The sequence below is a fragment of the Sinocyclocheilus anshuiensis genome, unplaced genomic scaffold (assembly GCF_001515605.1).
Source record: "Sinocyclocheilus anshuiensis isolate Anshui unplaced genomic scaffold, SAMN03320099.WGS_v1.1 scaffold1658, whole genome shotgun sequence".
In the NCBI taxonomy this organism is placed as follows: domain Eukaryota; kingdom Metazoa; phylum Chordata; class Actinopteri; order Cypriniformes; family Cyprinidae; genus Sinocyclocheilus; species Sinocyclocheilus anshuiensis.
The window spans coordinates 117593-138061 of NW_015547302.1; the positions used below are offsets into that span (position 1 = coordinate 117593).

At 40.8% G+C, this 20469-nt stretch overlaps 2 protein-coding genes across 6 annotated transcripts in view; one reads left to right on the plus strand and one right to left on the minus strand.

The window, feature by feature from the left end:
* Positions 1 to 12569, plus strand: part of LOC107701716 (putative Polycomb group protein ASXL1) — a 23252-nt gene extending 10683 nt beyond the window's left edge. For 3 of the 4 annotated variants that reach the window (XM_016503787.1, XM_016503786.1, XM_016503785.1), the window contains exons 2-13: positions 697 to 779; positions 967 to 969; positions 1074 to 1191; positions 1335 to 1488; positions 3254 to 3327; positions 4693 to 4777; positions 5385 to 5504; positions 7176 to 7342; positions 7434 to 7530; positions 7654 to 7759; positions 7855 to 8770; positions 8875 to 12569. In XM_016503787.1, the coding sequence (XP_016359273.1) occupies positions 724 to 779; positions 967 to 969; positions 1074 to 1191; positions 1335 to 1488; positions 3254 to 3327; positions 4693 to 4777; positions 5385 to 5504; positions 7176 to 7342; positions 7434 to 7530; positions 7654 to 7759; positions 7855 to 8770; positions 8875 to 11907 (4929 nt within the window). In that variant the 5' untranslated portion in view covers positions 697 to 723 and the 3' untranslated portion in view covers positions 11908 to 12569. The remainder of the gene's footprint in view (positions 1 to 696; positions 780 to 966; positions 970 to 1073; positions 1192 to 1334; positions 1489 to 3253; positions 3328 to 4692; positions 4778 to 5384; positions 5505 to 7175; positions 7343 to 7433; positions 7531 to 7653; positions 7760 to 7854; positions 8771 to 8874) is intronic. The other variant, XM_016503788.1, reaches the window with a different exon arrangement.
* A 1650-nt stretch (positions 12570 to 14219) lies between these two features.
* On the minus strand, positions 14220 to 19607 carry LOC107701717 (protein-L-isoaspartate O-methyltransferase domain-containing protein 2-like). 2 transcript variants are annotated; one of them, XM_016503791.1, is made up of 7 exons: positions 19343 to 19607; positions 17338 to 17651; positions 16749 to 16851; positions 16469 to 16640; positions 16232 to 16355; positions 15335 to 15678; positions 14220 to 15008 (listed from the first exon to the last, which is right to left on the minus strand). In XM_016503791.1, exons 2-7 carry the CDS (start codon positions 17642 to 17644, stop codon positions 14916 to 14918), a joined length of 1143 nt encoding a protein of 380 aa, XP_016359277.1. In that variant the 5' UTR covers positions 17645 to 17651; positions 19343 to 19607; the 3' UTR covers positions 14220 to 14915. The 2 variants fall into 2 exon arrangements, with proteins under 2 accessions (XP_016359277.1, XP_016359276.1); XM_016503790.1 differs by having other exon boundaries at positions 14220 to 14985; positions 15321 to 15678.
* Between the last annotated feature and the right edge of the window lie 862 nt (positions 19608 to 20469).

Below are 20469 nucleotides of genomic sequence, written 5' to 3' on the forward strand. Positions count from 1 at the left end.
CACATGTTTACATATGTTTATTACAGTGACTTTGAATTACCTAAAGTAGTGTGGTAAAGCAACAGATTTGTTTTTATATTTCTACCATCTACTTTAGTTTATGTGGTTTGTTACTGACTTTCATATTAATGTTTACACCAGGCTTATTTGTCAGTGCTTTGTTGTCATAATTATTACATGCTTACAAGGTTGTAAGTTCAACAAATCAGTCAATATACTGTGATTGTAGTTGTTAAATAAAAATGTCATTCATATCAATTCATGCATCACCTAATTTCATAGTAACATAGGCCTGGCCTACAGAAAAGAACATTTATGTTTAATCTATCTAATATTGTGTTGGTCATACTATACAATGATTTATAGCTTGTCTTTGTTGAATAATACAGAACATAAAGAGCTTTAAAAAATAATTGCATATTAAATCGCAATATTGGTAAAAAAAAAATCCCAATTTTATTTTCCAAAATCGTTCAGCCCTAGTAAAAATGTACTGTAGACTTCCCCAGTCCCCTCCTGCCAATTTACATTTAATTCTTTTTAATTGACTAGTTGTTCACGCAACCCACCAACGAGCCAAATTTGAAAATATGGAGTCTTCCCATCCCTAATATGAATTAGTTAAAAGTGAGGTGACTGTACACATACTAAATTGGAAAGCTGTTGATTTGATGTGCTTTGTTTGACCTGTTGCAGGTTCTGGAGAACTTTTCTGATGCCCCAATGACACCCAAACAGATTCTGCATGTCATCCAAACAAAGGGGCTCAAAGAAATGAGGTCTAGTATAAGCCATTTATTTACATTAATGTACTGTGTTTCTGTTTGAGAAGTAATATTTATACTTGAGATTTGTTTCCATGTTTATGAGTACATTTTTGCTGCCTCTTGACTAGGTTTGAGTATCTTTATAAAAGATTATTTTGTGTTTCTCTCTTTTTCTCAAACCATTTTCACCCCAAAATAGAAGGTAAGATTAATTTAATTATCTATATATTGTATTTTTACTATGTTTAATCTTACTTTCTTGAGCAACATTTACACATTTCTTCCCTTCTTTCCATCCTTGCTCAGCGGCACAGCTCCACTGGCCTGCCTGGTCACCATGCTTCACTCTCAGGTCAGAGGAGACCGAGTGAAGAACAGTATTTTCTTCAAGCTTCCTGGAAGGATGAGTTTGTTTACCCTAAAGGTAGAGAGTCCATAAATCCTTCTAACATCCTTTCAGTGATTTACAGACTTGCACACTAGTTTAGCAACTGGATTATGAAGCCAAAACCCACATAAAAAAGAGCTACATATCCCGTGTTTGTATGTATCCACTGATGCCTACAGAAAAATGCACTTCAGTGGACAAAGAGCCCAACTGCGAACGAGTCTGGAGATGGGACTGGCACTCCAACAGCATCCACCACATCAACAGTTGAAGGAGCAGAGCAGGAGAGTTGTGACTCCACAGAGACGGCTGCTGCTAGTGGTGAAAATGATGGTGTGTGGACTATTCATTCTTTTCATTGTTTTTCTTTCTTAGAATTGATTCATTCAGCCTCTTTTCCAGTAAGTGGAACAGGCTTATAAATTAAAGAAGCGTGTAAAAGAGCTGAAAAGTTAGAGGCCCTATCTTTTCATTTTAAGAAAAGCTTTGATTCCAAATGGTGATGAGCATTAAATACCCTGAGCTTAAGAAGCATGTAGTGCCTGAGAGACATTGATTTCTTTTTTTGCTATGGATGTGTGTTGCCATGGATACTGCGGCACATGACACATCCAGCAGTGACCTAGATGAGAGTGTTTTAGAACGTGTATTTGTGTGTTGCATGAAAGGAAATACATGCAAAATTATGCCTGGAATTGACAATGTATTTCACATTTGTTATTGTTTTGCGCATTTGTATGAAAAACAGATTCCTTTCGTTCTAGAGAGATGTGGAAGGATGGTATTTCGAAGCCTGATGTTTCTAGACATCAGCAGTATCTACTGTTCTTCTATTTAAAATGTATTTACCATAACCAAATACGCAAAATAATACTAGATGCCATAAGCATTATAAGGCAATTACGAGTCTTAAATACTTGCATGTGTTCTCTGCCCCTGATTTGGTTGCTGGAACCCTGTATTTATCTTGATTTATCTTTTTCCCCTCTGGTTTAGAAAGATTTTGAAATGGAATACATGCATATTTACCACCTATTGCAAATTATAAACTGAATACTACCTATCATTATTAATTATAAATGGTATGTGAAAAAACTAGGCGATGATAAATATTTTATATGGTTGTATACTACTGTATATCTTTTCAGAGTCTGATCAGTCAGGAAGTAGCTGCTATTCTATCAGGGTTCGTGCAGGTTCCTGAAATGTTTTAAAAATCAGTTTGATCAAATTCATAAATCATAAATATCTCAAATGGACCTAAGTCTTAATTATGTTTTTGAAATTGTGTTAAATTTAATGACATATAGACAGTAATTGCAATATGGCCTAATGTGATGATTCAAATTAAGAAGGCTGTGATTTTACTAAACATGCTCTTAGCATGTTTTACTGGTTCACTGTTTCAGAGCAGTTCATAATCAATGATTATCGCATGTTTATTACAAGTGATTGCTTATCATTAAGGACACCCAGTAGCTACCAAAAGGCTAGGTAGTGGAAGAACTCATTTATAAGCACTTGTACTTGCAGTCAAATGCAGTATTGTTGTTTTTTGTGTATTTTATTGTAATGAAGCATATGAGGACAAATGCAATGTAAATGCAACACATTGTCAGATACGAGACAATGCGGTCAATAGAAAGTTGCCTTTCTCTCTACTCATCCCCTCCCTAATACCAAACAATTAACCAACAATACATAGTAAAGGAAACTGAAAGGTTCACCTATGCCCACATGTAAGTGAATAACATGAAAGGAATGACAGTTAATTACTGCTCTTACACTATTGATGAATTATGACGTTTACTCTGTTTATATTGTAATGTGCTGTAGATGGTTGTAAAAGTGTATATTTAATCTCATCTTAATGAGCAGCTGGAAGTAGAAATACTTAATCACTATTTTACAAAAATTAAAAAGTAAAGAAATTATCATTTGACAGCATCATATATTTTTTTCTTCTCTCTGTGTGTGTGTGTGTGTGTGTGTGTGTGTGTGTGTGTGTGTATCAAATTAACACATGAACATAATTAAAATGTGACTTACTGCATTCAAATTTTTGACAGATATTCTGCTTGTTTCCTCTTTATTCCAGCCTCTGTGGATGAGACTTCCTCTAGTGCCTCTTGCTCCACAGAACCACAGACAAGGCTCAGTCGCTCCTCACAGGTACCAGCAGTGCCTAACTTCACCTTTGCATTGAACCATCACCTTCATAACAAATTTTTACATGCAGGACCCTCCAAGAATGGATTTCCATCTCACCATCATTCTTATGCACAGCACTCAACTCCTCCTCAGATCACCAGTTATGCCAGAAGGCAGTTGAATGCATGATATCACTATGTGAAAAGGAGACCTTAGAGAAGTGCCAAAAGTTGATGTTATGAGTCAAATTAAGAAAACCCCACAAATAACGCTGACTACATTAGTCATGACTAAGACCTTTTGCTCTTTTCGTCAGGGATTTTTTTTTTTATTTGAATGTATTGTCAGATCCTAATCAGATCGTTTGCTTGGTTGATCATTTACAGCAAATGCACTGAATCCACAAGAAACTCCAGCACCAATCAGCAGATTTTAAAACTTAATGGCTTGTTCACACTGGGACGAATATCGCGTGCGATTATCGCCAACGTTTAACACCTCGTGACTAAACAAAGGGCACCAATGTGAGTATGCACACCGTGAGGCGTAAAAGCGTAATTTTTTTTTTTATTTGGTTTAAACGCGCCACGTTAAAAACTGGCCGACCAATGAGATTGGCGCTTTTGTTCACGTGCCTGGAGCTGCTGAAGTTAAAGTAAACCACGACTTGGTGGCGCTCAAGCACAAAACGGTCTTGCCAAGCACACATTGATACCTAACGACGAAGAGGAAGTAAGTAGACCAAGAAGATGCATCGAGGCTTGGTGTCTGAACACAAAGGGCTTTATGACAAACGCGACTGACTACAAAAATCTCGATAAGAGGGAGTTGTAATGGAGAGGAATTACAGATCAAATAGGATTCGATGTGTACCGGGGTATTTCTGTTTTTCATTAAGCGCCATCTAATGTCAGGGAGTGAATTTGCATGTTCACTCGGCTCATCGCCAGCGAAAATCGCTTGGGTATGAACACACAAGACACGTCGAAAAACGTCAGCGATAAGCGCACACGATAATCGTCCCGGTGTGTACAAGGCTTAAGACTGCCTTAATACTTTTGCCCTCTCGTTTGCTCAGTGTTGAACTTAGATGCTCATGCTGCTTATAAGTCCCACAATCTCCTGCTCAAGCTAGCCGCTTAGCTCCCATAGAGAAGGAGCTGAGAACTGTCATCTCCAGGACAGTTACACCCTGCCCTTTCCCTTTATATTCTTTTTACCTGCATTAATACTAATATTTTATTGTTAAAATCCTAACATTGTCAACTTTTGTCAGATATATGCATTTCCATTTAAATTCTCCTCTATGAGCATGCTGTTGTTTTCCATGTCTGTGGAGGACTTGCGTGTATGTGCTCATGGTTATTTCTCCCATCTCTCTTACAGTCAGGGAGACAGAGGAAGAAAGCTGTGATGATGCCCCGTGTAGTGCTCACTCCTCTCAAGGTCAACGGTGAACACGTCCCATCAGGTTACAATGGCTCTTTTTCTTGTTCAATTTTTTTCTCCCCCTTCTATTCTGTTTTTTCCATCCCACTCTACAGTGGTTTGTATACCTGCTCCCTCTGACTGTGGATGCTCTTTATCTGAGTGGCCTGACAGTGTTTGTAATTTTATGCACTGACACTCTAATCATTTATAGTGCAGTCTCCTCAAGGGCAGTTTTCCCACAGCTTCCCTCCTGTTGACAGCCGCCACCTCTATTTCTTTGTTAACTTTGCACTAAAACAAGCATCTTTTCTAGAAGCCACTGACATTTTTGTCACTTGAACGTCAATACCCCTCAGTGTGAAAGCACTGTTTCTGTTTTGTCCTGTCAGCCCTGCTCTGTTCCCCTTGGATATCTGCTTTGCATTTGCGCCTTAGAGATATCCATTCACCCCTCTTCCTCTTTGTCTCTGTGCCTTGGGATATCCCCGTCCCTTTGACTTTTCGTGTTTCGCGCACATGCCAAAGCTTTGCCTGTCACTTTGGCCTCTTTAGTGCCAATAGCCTTCATGCCTCAGCTGCCCTACCCACACTCACTCGTTCTCAGAGAGTCTCACCAGCCTCCATCCTCCCCCCACTTTTACCCTCAGGAGCAGCGGGGAGGCGCAGGGAAGGCTCTAGAGGGGGTCCAGGCCCCACTCTCCGTACCCGCTCCGAGCTAGGCTGGAAACGCACCCAGCACTTCAAGAGCATACGTGGTCTTCGTTCAGGTACAGAGGAATCTTTATTATTTGCAGTTGATGGATGCTTGCAAAAAGGTATATGTGTATATTTTTTGCCTTGATGCTATTAAAGGGTTAGTTCACTCAAAAATGAAAATTTGCCCTTAAATTACTCAACCTCAAGTCATCCTAGGTGCATATGAATTTCTTCTTTCAGACAAATCCAGTCGGAGTTATTTTAAAAACTGTCTTTGATCTTTCAAGCTGTTTAATGGCACTCAGTGGGTGTTGCAGTGCATCAGTCCAAAAGAAGTTAAATAAAAAGTGCCCATCCATTAAAAAAAAGTGTCACACAGCTCCGGGGTGTGAACAAAGGCCTCCTGTAGCGAAGGTGCTTTTTATTTAACTTCTTTTGGACTGATGCACTGCAACACCCGATGAGTTTCATTAAACAGCTTGAAAGATCAAAGACAATTTTTAATATAAATCCGACTGGATTCGTCTGAAAGAAGAAAGTCATATACACCTAGGATGACTTGAGGGTGAGTCATTTATAGGCTAATTTTCATTTTTGGGTGAACTAACCCTTTAAGTGAAGGACATAGGTTGCTATGTGTATCTTGTCATGCTGGTTTCTCAGAGAGTGTAATAATGTGTTTTGACCTCTAATATGTTACACCAGCTGTGACTTAAACTTTCAAAATTTAAGGTATCGATATCGGTCTATAATCCAATCCAATCTCATAGAAACCTCACTAATTTCAAACGCTGGTCTAAACTATAGTCTATAGCAGAGTACCAACCATGGTTTGTCTTCTGCAGTTTTTTCTTTCTTTTTTTTCTTTTTCAGTGTCAATGTACTTTGTTTTATTCTGTCAAATCTAGCTAAGATCTAAGACCAGCTTAGTGAGAGACTGTTATGTCTGTGTGTCTATTTTCATTGTAGATATGTTTTGTAGCATGCATTATGCTTTGGTTTATTTATTGCAGCACTGGTTGATGTAATGTTCAGTTGCTAAATAATGTAAAAGCTGTGTGGATTGATCAATAGCTCCGGTGGAATTAAACTATTATTATTGCTTTACTAGTGTTATGTCATAACACTCTCTGATTATATAGATTTACTAGCGCTTCATATATTTATATACATTATTATACACTCTTATACAGTTTTATGTAAATGTAGACCAGAGTCTGCTCTGAAGATATTATATATCAAAAACCCACTCAGTCCAAAAACACAGACCATAACAACAGACAAATACAAAAAAAAAACAGAACAGAATCCACAGCATCACATATTTACATATATACTAAAACGCCAATGGTTCCACATACTTGAGAAAAGTCTGACTGAACTTAGTACCGGGTTCGTCAGTGTTGAAATTATACTGTTTACAGATTCCGATAACCTATACATACATCTGTACATGGTATTACGCATCACAGCAGCGCACATTGGTACACCAACTATGACAAACATTTGGCATGCACTGCTCCATCGTGACACCTTAAGCAGCAGCCTCATTCCATCGTCATAAGCTACATTTCAGAGTTTCTGCATGCTGCTCTTTCTATAACGCCGCCACAAATGGGCAGTATACATAGGGGTACAATAAGCTTTAAAAAGTGTATAAATATAAATATGTCCCGGCCGTGCACAAAGGTTTCATTAAGCAATGTTCTTACATACATTCAGTGTAATACTGTATTTTGCAGGTCCCATGAAAAGGAATCGAGGGGGAGTGGAGGTGGATTTTGAGACTCCAGGCTCCATCCTAGTCAACACCAACATTCGTGCTCTCATCAACACACGCACCTTTGCTGCTTTTCCTCCTCACTCCCAGCAGCAACTGCTCCAGCTTTTACCAGAGGTGGACAGACAGGTATATTTATTAAAGGCTTTTTAATTTTCACTTGTTACAAGTATATAAAAAAAAAATTCTCTCCAAATTTTTCAATTCTTTTAATACATAGGTTGGCCCCGATGGCCTTGCTCGGCTAAGCAGCTCGGCCCTTAATAATGAATTCTTCACTCATGCGTCCCAGAGCTGGAAAGAGCGTCTAGCTGAGGGTAAGTGTCTTAGTATTTTCCTATAAAATATGAAAAGAAATGACAGAAACTGACCAAGACTAGTGGCTCTAGATAATTTACTATAATGGTGGATAAAGTGGGAATATTTTTACTCTCTTGAAGGTGAGTTCACACATGAGATGCAGGTTCGCTTCAGGCAAGAGATGGAAAAGGAGAAGAAAGTAGAAGCATGGAAAGAGAAATTCTTTGAGGAGTACCATGGCCAAAGGTTTGATAGCCTTTTTTAAAAATTCTTAAGCAGTGTAATTCCAAGAATTGTGGTGATATTTTTTTTTTTTTAATTTCCCCCATTTATTTCTTTAGGTCTGGGTTGACGAGAGAAGAGGCATTAAAGCTCACAATTAGTGATGCTGGAGATGTTGCCGGTGCAGTTATTGACTCTGATTCTGCTACAGTGGCTACACCCAAGAGGCGAAGTGTTGGAAGAAGACGGAGGGAAGGCCGTATCAGACGGCGTTCACGGGCTGACCTCAGACGCAGGGCTCGGCGCACACTTTGCAAAACTACAACAGCAGCTGTACCTTTAGCAGAGACAACAGAAAGCACTGCAACTCCAGATGTTGAACCATCAGTTGCATCACCAGTCCCAGAAGCAACAGCAGTTCAGGGAGAGGTGGTCCTTCAAACAGACCTTGGACTGGAAACTCCAGAAGAAAACCTTTCTGCAGAGGCAGTCCCCTCCCCTGCTCCGGTACCCACACCTCCTCCAGCTTCTACAAGCTCAACCTGCGATGAACCAGAAGCCTCCACTCACCTGTTGCCTGAAGTACCTGAACCAGCTGTTGCATCCACCTCCTCTCCTTCCTCATCCTCCTCTTCAACATCATCATCATCATCATCGCCCTCTTCTTCTCCCTCCTCTGCCTCAGAAAGACAGACTTTTGCTGCAAGCTCAGATTCCTCTTCTTCCTCTTCCTCCTCCACTGCTGCTGTTGCCACCGACCCGCTGGATGATGGGGCATCGGTCATTACCACTGGTACAGCGGGCACTGGTGCAAGCAGCCGAGAGAGCAGCCCCGCTGCTAGTCCTGCCACAGCAAGTCCAGCAATTCAGCTCAAGGAGCAGAAGAGAAGACCAGATGAGTCCCAGGCCTTCACCAGCTTTCCCGAGAAAAGGGCGCGGCTGGATGAGCGTCAGTCCTTTCGTAACACAGTTGACTGTGTGCACTCAGAAAAGCCACAACCTACAACAGAGGAGCCCAAGGTCCCGCCAATCCGGGTATGTTGGACACGTTATTTTTTCAGATTAGTATTTTGTACACCTCATTGTCTTCATGTAAACCACATCTCAAATGAGTGTTTCTTTTCTGCCCATTGCTCTAGATACAGCTCTCCCGGATCAAACCGCCCTGGGTCAAAGGGCCGCCAACGTACCAAATCTGTCCCCGCATCGTCACCCCCAGCGAAGGGTCACGGCGCTCTGGGACAGGGGCGCGCACCCTGGCGGACATCAAGGCCCGTGCCCAGCAAGCCCGTGCCCAGCGGGAAGCCGCTGCTGCTGTTGCAGCCTCTGGGGATGGGGGAGGGCCTGGGGGGAGCGGCCCGGGGGGTGGTACTGGGATACCGGATCGCTCCAGCGGGAGGCGTTCGAGAGAGCACCCAGGTCCCATTGAACCTGGAGGAGGAGGAGGCAGACGAGGAGGAAGAGTTGATTTGGAGGAGCAGGAATCGCCTGCGAGCTCTCATTCGTCTGGAGCACAACTACAGCTGTCCAGTGTAGATTCAGCAGACAGGCCTCAAACCTCCACTCCACTGACCGAACCATCTCCTTCCTCTGTGTCTTCAAACCCATCTCTACCACCATCAGAGTCTCCGAAAACACTCACACTTTCACCACCTTCAACCGACAGCCCTGCTTCCCAGGATCAGGTGGAAGAGATTTGTGGAGTGGAAGAAGTGACTGCCTGCCTAAGTGATAAAGCCTCAAAGCAGACCTTAGACACCCCAGTGCCTACGCCAAGTGAACCAGAGTCTTTTTGCAGTCACCAAGAGGGAAGAGGTGAGGAGGCAGAGTCCAATGAGAGCAGAACAAATACCCCTGTTTGCACCTCCGCATCAAATGATGCTGTTTCTTTAGTGCCCACCTCTATACCAGACTCGCTGCCCAGATTTGGTGCCCAGGGTGTGGATGTCATCAGGACTTTGGCAGCTTCTTCTCAACCCTGGGAAGGTGAAAAGAATAGTGGTGAGCATCACCCAGGGACAACTGGAGTTATCCAGCATGGCTCAGACTTGAAAATACCCAAAGAGACACTTGTTACAGCCCGAAATGGATGGGTAGAAAGTAGTGAAGAGCATTCCACGAGAGAGGGGATGCTCCAAGATCATAGGAATGGAGGAAATGATGATGATGGCAAATATGAATCAGCCTCTTTGCCTTGTCTACCAAGTAATGGTGGCGAAGAAGACACTGGAGCACACAGTGATTCTACAGAAACAGCATCTGACTTCGAAAATGAAGCTCAAGAGGATGAAACAGTGGACTGGCATGGAACCCAGATTAATAGTAATGGCATGCAAGCTCAGAATACAAAGTCGCAGAATCAACCTGTCATTCAGACCTCAAGTCGATTCACTTCATCAATGTTGAATACTCCTCAACACCAGCAACCAGTCATACAGGCCCATATATCTAACCCCAACCATACTCAAACTGTCATTCAGGCTCGTTTCCGTAATGGTGTGTCAAACCAGCCTGTTATTCATCCCCACAAGCAGCATGCAATTCATTCCCAAGCTATAAACCATGCTCCGGACCAGATTACCACTGCGCCCTCACAAGCCCAAATGCAAGCTTACCTGACACAGACAGAGAGGGACCAAAGTAGAAATCTACGGCTGAATGATAATAGCAATGGTGTGAAGCTGTTTGTCTCAACAGAGGATGACACCAAACCTCTCAGCAGAGGGTCTGGAGAAGATTTTGTTTTAAAGAATTCTGCCGTTCCTCCCATTGGCAGAAGAGTCCAAGGTTCATCTCGACCAGTTTCCTCTGTAGAGGCCAACAACCCTCTTGTCACCCAACTTCTTCAAGGCAGCCTACCCTTAGAGAAGGTCTTACCGCAGCCTCACTTGGTCAGCAAGCTGGAAATTAATCGACTTCCAGGTGCCCCTGCAGGCAACTCAGCCAGTCGTCAACCTCCGAGAAATCTGGGACCACGTTTTAGAGGCCCGTCTGACTCAGGAGGATCTATAGAAACTGGTGGCTCTGATTTCCAGCACAAAGCCCCAGCCACTCGAGTGTCTCCTGGACCTGGTCGGAACTTTGGTTCTTCACCACCGGGTTCTACTCCATCTCGAATGGCATGCTTGTTTGAGGAAGCTAGCCCAAGATCTGCAAATGTTCAGTTCACGTCTCAACCAGGAGGTGCAGTGCCCCCAGGAGCTGTACCTGTCATAACACCCCTCCCCTCAAACTCCTCTGCTAGAACCTCAATGGATGTAAACTCTCAGAATGCTCCAGTTTATGAATCAGCTGTCATTAAAGAGCACCCTGGACCTCTTCCTCCAAGGGGTGAAACTCTGGAGAGGCCAGCTGGCTTTCAACAGCATCCTAACAATCTCTCCCAGTCTGTGTGCAGAACCGCACCTGATGCTCCTTCACCTCCCAATGGTGACCTTTGTCCGTCGGAGGTTGTACCTACCATTAAGATTAACTGGCGCCCAAGCAAGCCCCAACCACCTCAGCATCAGACCTATCAGCAACAGCTCTCTCCTGTAGCTACAGTAAAGAATGAAGTCTCCTCACGTCCTTCGTGCCAACAAGCTCTAACCAAAAACTCACCTGCTCCAAACAGTGGCAATACTTCTGTTGTAATAACCAAAAAGGAGCCTCTGGACAATTTTCATGGAGGTGGTGGAGCTATGGAAGGACTGCTAAATATGGAAATGTCTCTTGTTAGAATGGCCAAGAAGGAACAAGTCAAAAATCCATATGCCCGCCAAGCAGAGACCTCCGCTTCTCCTGTCTCCTCCTCCCCTTCCTCATCTGCCTCCAGTCTCTCTTACCAGCTATATGGCAAGCTACCGAAACTACAGCAGAGTGGGGGCAACGGAGGGTCCTCATCCAGCTTCAGTTACACCGCTAATGTGTCTGTGGTGGACGGTAGCGGGTTCTCCCGCAGTTTAGCTGATGGTGTGCTGCAGCTAAGGCCACGTGTGAGCGTTGGCAACAGTGGAGGACAGAGTACTACCCTTAGCATTCAGGCATTTGCGGACAGTGCTGCAGAAGAAGTGGCTCTCAAGTGTTCCTGCCGACTTAAGGCTATGATCATGTGCCAGGGCTGTGGCGCTTTCTGCCATGACGATTGCATTGGCCCCTCAAAACTGTGTGTGTCATGTCTGGTTGTCAGATAGTTTGTTGCAGCTCTTCCAAACTGAGCCGGTTAGTCAGAGCAAATGCTTTGACCACTCCAGACAATTCTAGCCCTTAGCCTGTGGCTGGACCCCACCAGAAGTCTTGGACTCTTGTGAGCAAAGAATGAGGCTGGACACTGTGGTGTTTAAACGGACCAGTTTTTTTTTTTTTTTTTGATGGGCCAGGCAATACAGTAGGGCTGGAAGAATACTTGTAAGATAAAATTCAGTCTGTATTTTTGTTGCATATTTTTTCTATTGCTGTTATGATGGTGTTGTTATTATTATTAATATTATTATTATGATTATAATAATAATATTGTTATTATTAATATTGGTATTATTACGTGAATTTACATGGCACGGTTGATTGTAAATTGTGCCTTTTTTCCCCCAACAAAACATTTACCTCATCTACTTGACACCAGTCATCAGTTCAGTGTGAAATGGTGACGTTCCTGGTTGTTTTCTTCTTTTGATGCTTCTCTGTGAAGAGAGATTTAGGAGAATTTTGTGTTAATGTCTTGCAAAGAAATATTTTTTTAATCATTAAACAAGAAAATGTATTTCTGTTATTTTGTAAGTGCTTTAACTCTTCTTTTTGTTTCCATTTTTATTTTCTTATCCAAAGTGAAGTCCAGTCTGTACTTGGCGGTTAAGCACAGTATTCAAATCTAATAAAGTATCATTATCATTATCAAAAGTAAAAAGTATCATTGTATCATCACAGTGATAAAGAGTATCAATGTATTTGTTTCCACAGCATGTACACATTTCTTTTAATGTCACCCATTTCACGAGTTCGCACTAACATATAATAGGATTGAGCAATTAGTAAGCCTATTTGGCGTGCTGTCCAGAGGGAGGGCTCTAAGCTCGGGAGAGAGCCCGAACCCCGAGAACTCCCCCTATCCCTAAAAAATGGGGTGAGAAATAGAATAGAGTGAGGAGTTGGGGCGGAGGAGGGATGCTTGAAAACTGGTTTGGGACAGAGGTAAGTTGGCTGTGTATGTGTATGTATGTATGTGTATATCTATCTATATATTTATTTTTTTCAATTTTTCCTTTCTCTTTGAAGTGTTACAAGCTCTTGGTGCATAAAGATCTGTAAAGTTGCAAAGACTAAAGTCTCAAATCCAAAGAGAGATTCTTTATAAAAGTTGTCAACCACGCCTACCTAAAATGGCTCGTTCTTACACGCCCCCACATGTCTACATCACGATGTGGGAAGATTTGCATAACGTCGCCCAAATGTTCACGCAAAGAAAGAAGGCGTAACTTTTATTCTCGCTGTAGTATTGTTGCGGCCGCCGCCGCCATGCCATGCCATGCAGATGCTGTGTTTTGTTTTGTTGTGAAAGCGAAACTACTGTTTGGCCTTCCAAAAGAGGACGATATCCGCTTCATCATGCCTGGAGCTGATCCGTGCTGGTCGCTGAGGAAATACATCAACTTTGCGCTGTGGATCGCCGGATCAGCTTTCACCGTGGACGAAGCGGAGTACAGCCCGGGGTCGTCACATGTGGTTGCCGCAAGCCTGCCGGCCGTGCTGTTCTCAAGCCCGTCCGCCTCCACTCACTGAAGCCCGCCGGCCGTTCCTCACTCTAGCCACCGTGTGTGAAGCTGTGTTTCATTGTGAAAGCGAAACTGCTTTGTTTGGTCTTCACTACTTTGTTTGGCCCTATGGCCTTATAATGGGTTTTAATGTTTTTGTCTCGTCGCTCCGGCCTGACAGGGCATCACAGTATGGTAGGGGCCTAACATTTCCATCACATGCTTGAGGTATTCGGCCAATCAGAGCACACCTCACTTTTCAGACCGATGAGCTTTGTAAAAATCGACGCGTTTCAGAAAGGCGGGGCGTAGAGGAGAAACAATAATGTACAGTATGTGGAAAATAATGTTTTTTGAACCATAATCCGCATAAACACATTCATTACACCAAATACACAAAATGTTCTTTTTAGCAACATCATATGACCCCTTTAAGGAGTATTTGTCTCCAGCCCTCATAATAATGCGTAAAGTATGGTCCACACTTTTAGAAATCTAAATTATGTATTTAATCTGTCTCACATGTGAGCCCAATGTTTATCAGTGTTTAGACTTAAGTTTTACATTAAATGGTTGCAGAGACTACGGTCTGAGTTTACATATCAGAAAACATACATAATACTTTGGTCTATGTTCTCCAAAAACTGCAAATTCATTTACACGTCAAGTCAATTTGGACCCTCTGATACATTTGGCACCTCATTGTCTGATGCAAACTTTTGTCAATTAGACAACATAAATGTATCATTCAAAACAGGTTTTTCAATTAGTGCATTCTACATCACTGGACAAAGTGCACATCAGAGCATGACCACAATTCAGAGCACAATTTTAAACTTGTTACACAACTGTAGACTACACCTTTTATACTTCTATATAGCATAAAGCAAATGCAAAGGCCCTGAAAACTACAATCCCAAGACTATTTCAAATTGGCAAAACACCTCAGATAATCAGTCTTTCATCTTGAAATCCCTGAAATTGTACAACACGGATTATGTTAGACGATCACATTTTTAAACGTGCCATTGTATTTTCACACAATATAAGTGTAATTCATTCAGCACACAATTAGACATTTTTTACAAATCCATACACCAGGAGAATATTTAGATTTTCACTTTTCTTAGTAAATCTATGAGCTGAAACTAGATGGTATATAACGCACAAAACAAGTGAGAATGTCCATTTGAAAACGTCACTGCACAAATAACATGAAACTTAGATTAATAAATCAGTTTTCACTGTTTTTTGACTCCATGGTTAACTGTTAGCATTCTAGACCTTGAACCCAGATTGAGCATTAAGACAAACGAGACTTGGCAGAACAAAGAGTGTTGCAATTCTATGAGAAAGGTTAACAGGATAATGCAAAAGTGGGTGATTAAACAGCCATGGATTCTTGATGTGACAGTGCTAGGTAGATTTGAGTAGTTTAGAATAGAAGGAGAAGTCTATTTCTCTCTATAGTAAAGAAGATACATCTTGAGAGGTTCTGGCAAAGGCAGGCTAAGGATCCTGTCCCTTAAGAGGTTTACTGGAGTAAACTTATCACTTATCACCAAAACACTGCCCTCATTCCTCCTCTCATTCTCTTCTTTCTCCTCTACTTGTTCACAAACCCTTCTGCAGTCTTCATCTTCATCCTCATTGTCTGTGGATGACTGGTTGTTGTTGTTGTCCATGGGTCCGGGAATCAAGCGACTCATGAACAAATAACTATTGGTCAGAAGAGGGGTGTCACGGTGCTCTCGTTTCTGTTTAAGGTGATTTCTTAGCTTCAGTCCAGTTCTCTGGGGTAGCGGCAAGGATCCAGACCCGGATTTCTTTAGAATGTGACGGATCTAAGGATCCTGTCCCTTAAGAGGTTTACTGGAGTCTCTATCACCAAAACACTGCCCTCATTCCTCCTCTCATTCTCTTCTTTCTCCTCTAGTTGTTCACAAACCCTTCTGCAGTCTTCATCTTCATCCTCATTGTCTGTGGATGACTGGTTGTTGTTGTTGTCCATGGGTCCGGGAATCAAGCGAATCATGAACAAATAACTATTGGTCAGAAGAGGGGTGTCACGGTGCTCTCGTTTCTGTTTAAGGTGATTTCTTAGCTTCAGTCCAGTTCTCTGGGGTAGCGGCAAGGATCCAGACCCGGATTTCTTTAGAATGTGACGGATGCTGATGCGAGCCAAATCCTGAAGACTCTGCACCTCGAACATGGCAGCTGGACAACATGAAACGGGGGTGGGGGGGTTGACTGCATTCAAGTATCTTATTATCACTATACTCAATATACACTACAGTTCAGAAGTTGGGTTGGTAAGATTTCTTTATTTTTTTAAAGAAGTCTCACCTTTATTTAATTAAAAATACAGTAAAAACGGTAGTATTGTGGAATATTATTTCAATTTAAAATAACTGTTTTCTATTTGAATCTATTTTAAAATTTAATTTATTCCTGTGATGGCAAAGCTGAATTTTCAGCAGCTGTGTCACATGATATACATGATCCTTCAGAAGTCACGTTGAAAACAGTTGAAACCATATGAATTTATTTCAGCATTCTAAAATATTTGAAATATAACTATGTAAATTTTTTTGTAAAATGTAAACATTTTTACTGACACTTTTTATGAATTTAATGCACCCTTGCTCAAAATAATTTGTAATACTTTTGAATGGTAGTGTACAGTGCTGTAAAAGGCCAAAATAATCTAATGTAACAAAACAATTTATATCATGTAACTTGTATACACAAAATACAGCAGGTGACTTACGTAGGGACACTGCTCTCGGTTTGCCATTTTCCCTGTGCTTAGGGAGCACAAGTGGTGCAAAGGACACAGCAATTATCTTTCTCGTCTCCCATGTGTTATATCCTGTCCGAGTGATTTTAGTGAGCTATAACAAATGAGAAATGCAGAGACATATATACATTTCACAAATACTGTATATCTTCTGGATTACCTGACTCCAGATGCACTGCAAAATTGCTTTGAGTTTCGATTATTCACCTTTTCTTCCAGTGGCAGTACTAAGATACCCCTGACCTTCAACAGCTTCTTCATGTATTCTTCATGTTCCCTCTGGACCCCTGCGCCACAGTAAACCCTGTCATACTGCCTGCTTTCTGGGGCAATCTCCAGACAGTTGCCCACCACAAATGAAGGCTCACAGAACTCAAACCTAGACCAAAAATATTAACAATGTCAGTCACTTCGTTTTCACATTACACTTTCAACAAGGGAATGAGTTTATTTTAATTCAAAAGTAAAATCCCAAAAGTTACTATACCTGTCAAAACTATCATTTGTCTTGATGAAGAAGTCCAGCTTCTGATAAGCATATTCTATAACATCTTCATGCAATTCCACACCATGATTTACACCAAATGGCCCTGGAGATATGACGTCACTGATCACATATATTATACATATATAATATATATTATGGCATATGCAGAAAATGTACTGAGAAAAACGGTTCAAAGTTAATAACACAAACGCAATGAAAATTCTGTAATCATTTACTCACCCTTATGTCGTTCCAAACCTGCATGACTTTTTTTCTTTTCCGGAACACAAAAGAAGATATTTATATTTTGAAGAATGTTGGTAACCAAACAGTTTCCGTTCTCATTGACTTCCATTGTATGAAAAAAGAACACAATGTTAGTCAATGGGAAAAGAAACAGTTCAGTTACCAACCCTCTTCAAAATGACTTATTTTGTGTTCCCAAGAAGAAAGTAAGTCATATAGGTTTGGAATGACATGCGGGTGAGTAAATGATGACAGAATTTTCATGTTTGGGTGGGCTATTTGTTTAAATTTGTCTAAAATAAGAAGAACAAAATCAAAGCCTTTATATTCTCTATAAACTCACCCAGTATAAGTCCCACCATGGTGCTGAGGTAGCCTGTGCCACTGCCCAGGTTAAGAAAGGACAAGCCAGGCTGCAGGTCTAGAGCCTCCATCACCTCAGAGTAAATGCAGGGTGCAGAGAGGTGGATGTTGCCATGTCTCCAGGCCAGATCCTTGTAGGCACTGTCACGGAATTCTTCCAGATAGTAGTCAGCACGATCAATGGCCCTGAAGGCATGTTCAACCAGATCCGAGCGAATGTACTGGGCCTCCTTCAGGTTGTCAATCAACTCGTCATTGTCCTCCCCGGCACTGACCGCACCTCCCATTTTAGCTCTGTTAAGGGCAAAACAGAAGAGAAGAAAATTAAAGACATGTAAGTGTGCACGTAGCCAAATACAAAAAACTGGAAACATACTTCCTGTTGATATGGGCCTTAAAAAAAGTTGAACTGATAAACAACCACTTTCCTTTTTTGTTTCTTGCTATAACAATGGTTCTTAACTGGTTTTGCTTCAGGAAAGTGACACCCCAACACAGCACCAGGATTGAGTAACATATAGGAAATGTAAATAAACCTGTCATTAAAACAAACTGAAATTTATTAATATTACAATGAAATGATTAGACTAAATAATATGCAAAATTATTAACTTGACATAGGCCGAATAAGAAGATTTACAAATTAAGTTTGCTGATATTATTTTTACACTACAGTTCAGAAGTGGGGTCAGTAATATTTTGTAATATTCTTGATATGCTTACTTTAATGTCTTTTATGCTTACCAAGGCTAATTTCTTTGATCAAAATTCAGTAAAACAGTAATATTGTGAAATATTACTACAATTTAAAATAACTATTTTTATTTGAATATATTTTAAAATGTAATTTATTTCTGTAATGGCAAAGCTGAATTTTCAGCATGATTACCCCAGTCTTCAGTGTCACATGATCCTCTAGAACTCATTCTGAAATGCTGATTTGGTGCTCAATAAAAATGTCTTATTATTATGAATGTTGAAAACAACTGTAGTTTTTTTTGATGAATAGAAATTCCTGTGAAACAGAAATCTTTTGTAATGTGAATGTCTTTACTGACACTTATGATCAATTATTTGTCCATCTTTGCCTAATAAAAGTATTAATTTACTACAAAAAAAAAATCTTACTGACCCTAAACATCTTGCCAGGCAATAATTAAGGTTGACAAATTGTGGTAATGTTGTTTATTTGGGTTATTTCATTATCCTAACTATGCACGATCATATTAGTTACATTTTATTAGTGTTTGTATATAATGCATTATGCATTGTTGTCCCAGACATCATTTTGGATTGTGACCCACCTGTTGATAACCACTTCTCTAAAAATTGAAGGATTGCATATATGTTTATACACCAGGGCATTAAACTATTGTTTGACAACCAGAATTTGTCCAAATACATTTTGTAATCATTCTGAAAACTATATATTATGTTCATAAGTGTAAGACTTCTTTTTGAGGAGTATGTTGCTTAAGAATTGTGTTAGTGTTGTATTTCTTTAAATGCCACTGTATTTGATATTTTGTTATCTGATGCAATGGCACATACATATTAAGTATGTCTTAACAGGGCTACTGTACATGCTTTGGGCCTAACAAAACAGCATGTTTGTCCAGTTAACGGATGGTGGCGCTGGGCTGCGCTGCTGGAAAGTTAAAGCTTCCCCGGAGACGCTGTGTAGAAACTGCAGATGTGAAAAATGCTCCCACCAATCACCGCGCGCTCAAATGCAGCTGCGCCATTCGCTAACAAACGCATACTGTGCAGTGTTTTGTTGAACATCCGGGTAGTTTCTCAAATACAGTTAACTATGAAATAACACACAAGCCCATTATTTTTAATCCTCACGACCTGCCGTTCATTCTGCACGCTAAACTACAGATTAGGCTCAGTGAAAATGCACTAACCAAGAGTTTATAATTCTATTATCACTCCAGTATTATACTATATAACAGCGAGCACGACTCATATAATGCGCTTACCTGCAAAAAGTAGACGCAAATGAAGACAAAGACAGGAAAAATCGGGATGGAGGTGTTTTGGGGAGAAACTCGTCACGGGAAACACCCCGACGACAACTTCACGGTCGACCGAGCTGAATCGTCTGACACCCTGAAACACCCTGATTATGGTCTGTTGATGCTGGCCATTCGGTTAACTGTCTTCTGTTGTTTCAATCTCTCGGTTTCTTCCTATAAACGTTCGCGGCGAGCAGCGCTGGATGTAAACATTGGCCAGCTGACTCGGTGACGTCACGCACACAAACAGAAATATGGGCCATGAAGCACATGGGTCCTGCTCCTGCACTGCATTATTTTATGATATATTCATAAACACAGCGGTCTCTGGTGTTGATAAGGATAGGAAAAACGTAAATAGTCATTTCTTTTTTTTTTTTTTTACTCCGGTGAGTAATTCTCAAAGCAGTTAATTCTGTTTAAATATTGTATGGGCACATATATTTTATATATAGGGCCTATATAGAACACTTCCACCGTTACTGCACAAAAGAAAAGATTGTTGACCAGTAGCAGGGCATATGTCACACCTTATGGGGTAAGTTGTCACAAAGGAGCCTGCCATTAAACAGCCTGTGGTTTTCCAGCGACGTGTAGACAGTAAAATAAATCTATAACATTAAAAAAGACGTGACAGCTAGCTCTGGTCTCTTTTAAAATTTGACCATTTCAAATCTAGAGAAAATCAGCTCTATGCACAATTTCAAAATGTTGTTGTTGTTTTAAGGGTTTTTAAACAATATTTGGGGTTTTATTATCAATAATTGTATCAATATTGGGCTTAATATTGATCTTGACAAAATACAAATACATCCCTTATGTTTCATGTAGACTTAATCAGCTGAATGATTAATCATGATGAATTTTGCATCCAGCAGATGTCATCCAAGTATCCTACTGACAGAGTGTTTGGTTTATATTTTATCTTTGGTCTAACAAATGCCAGAGAATCCAGAATTATTGGGACTGACCAATGTCTCACAAAATACCACTGTTGAATCAAGGGCAATTACAAGCTTGTAAATGTGCAGTAATAATAACTTAATAGAAACCATCAATATTAAATATGACATACTCTCTGTTGTAGGTGA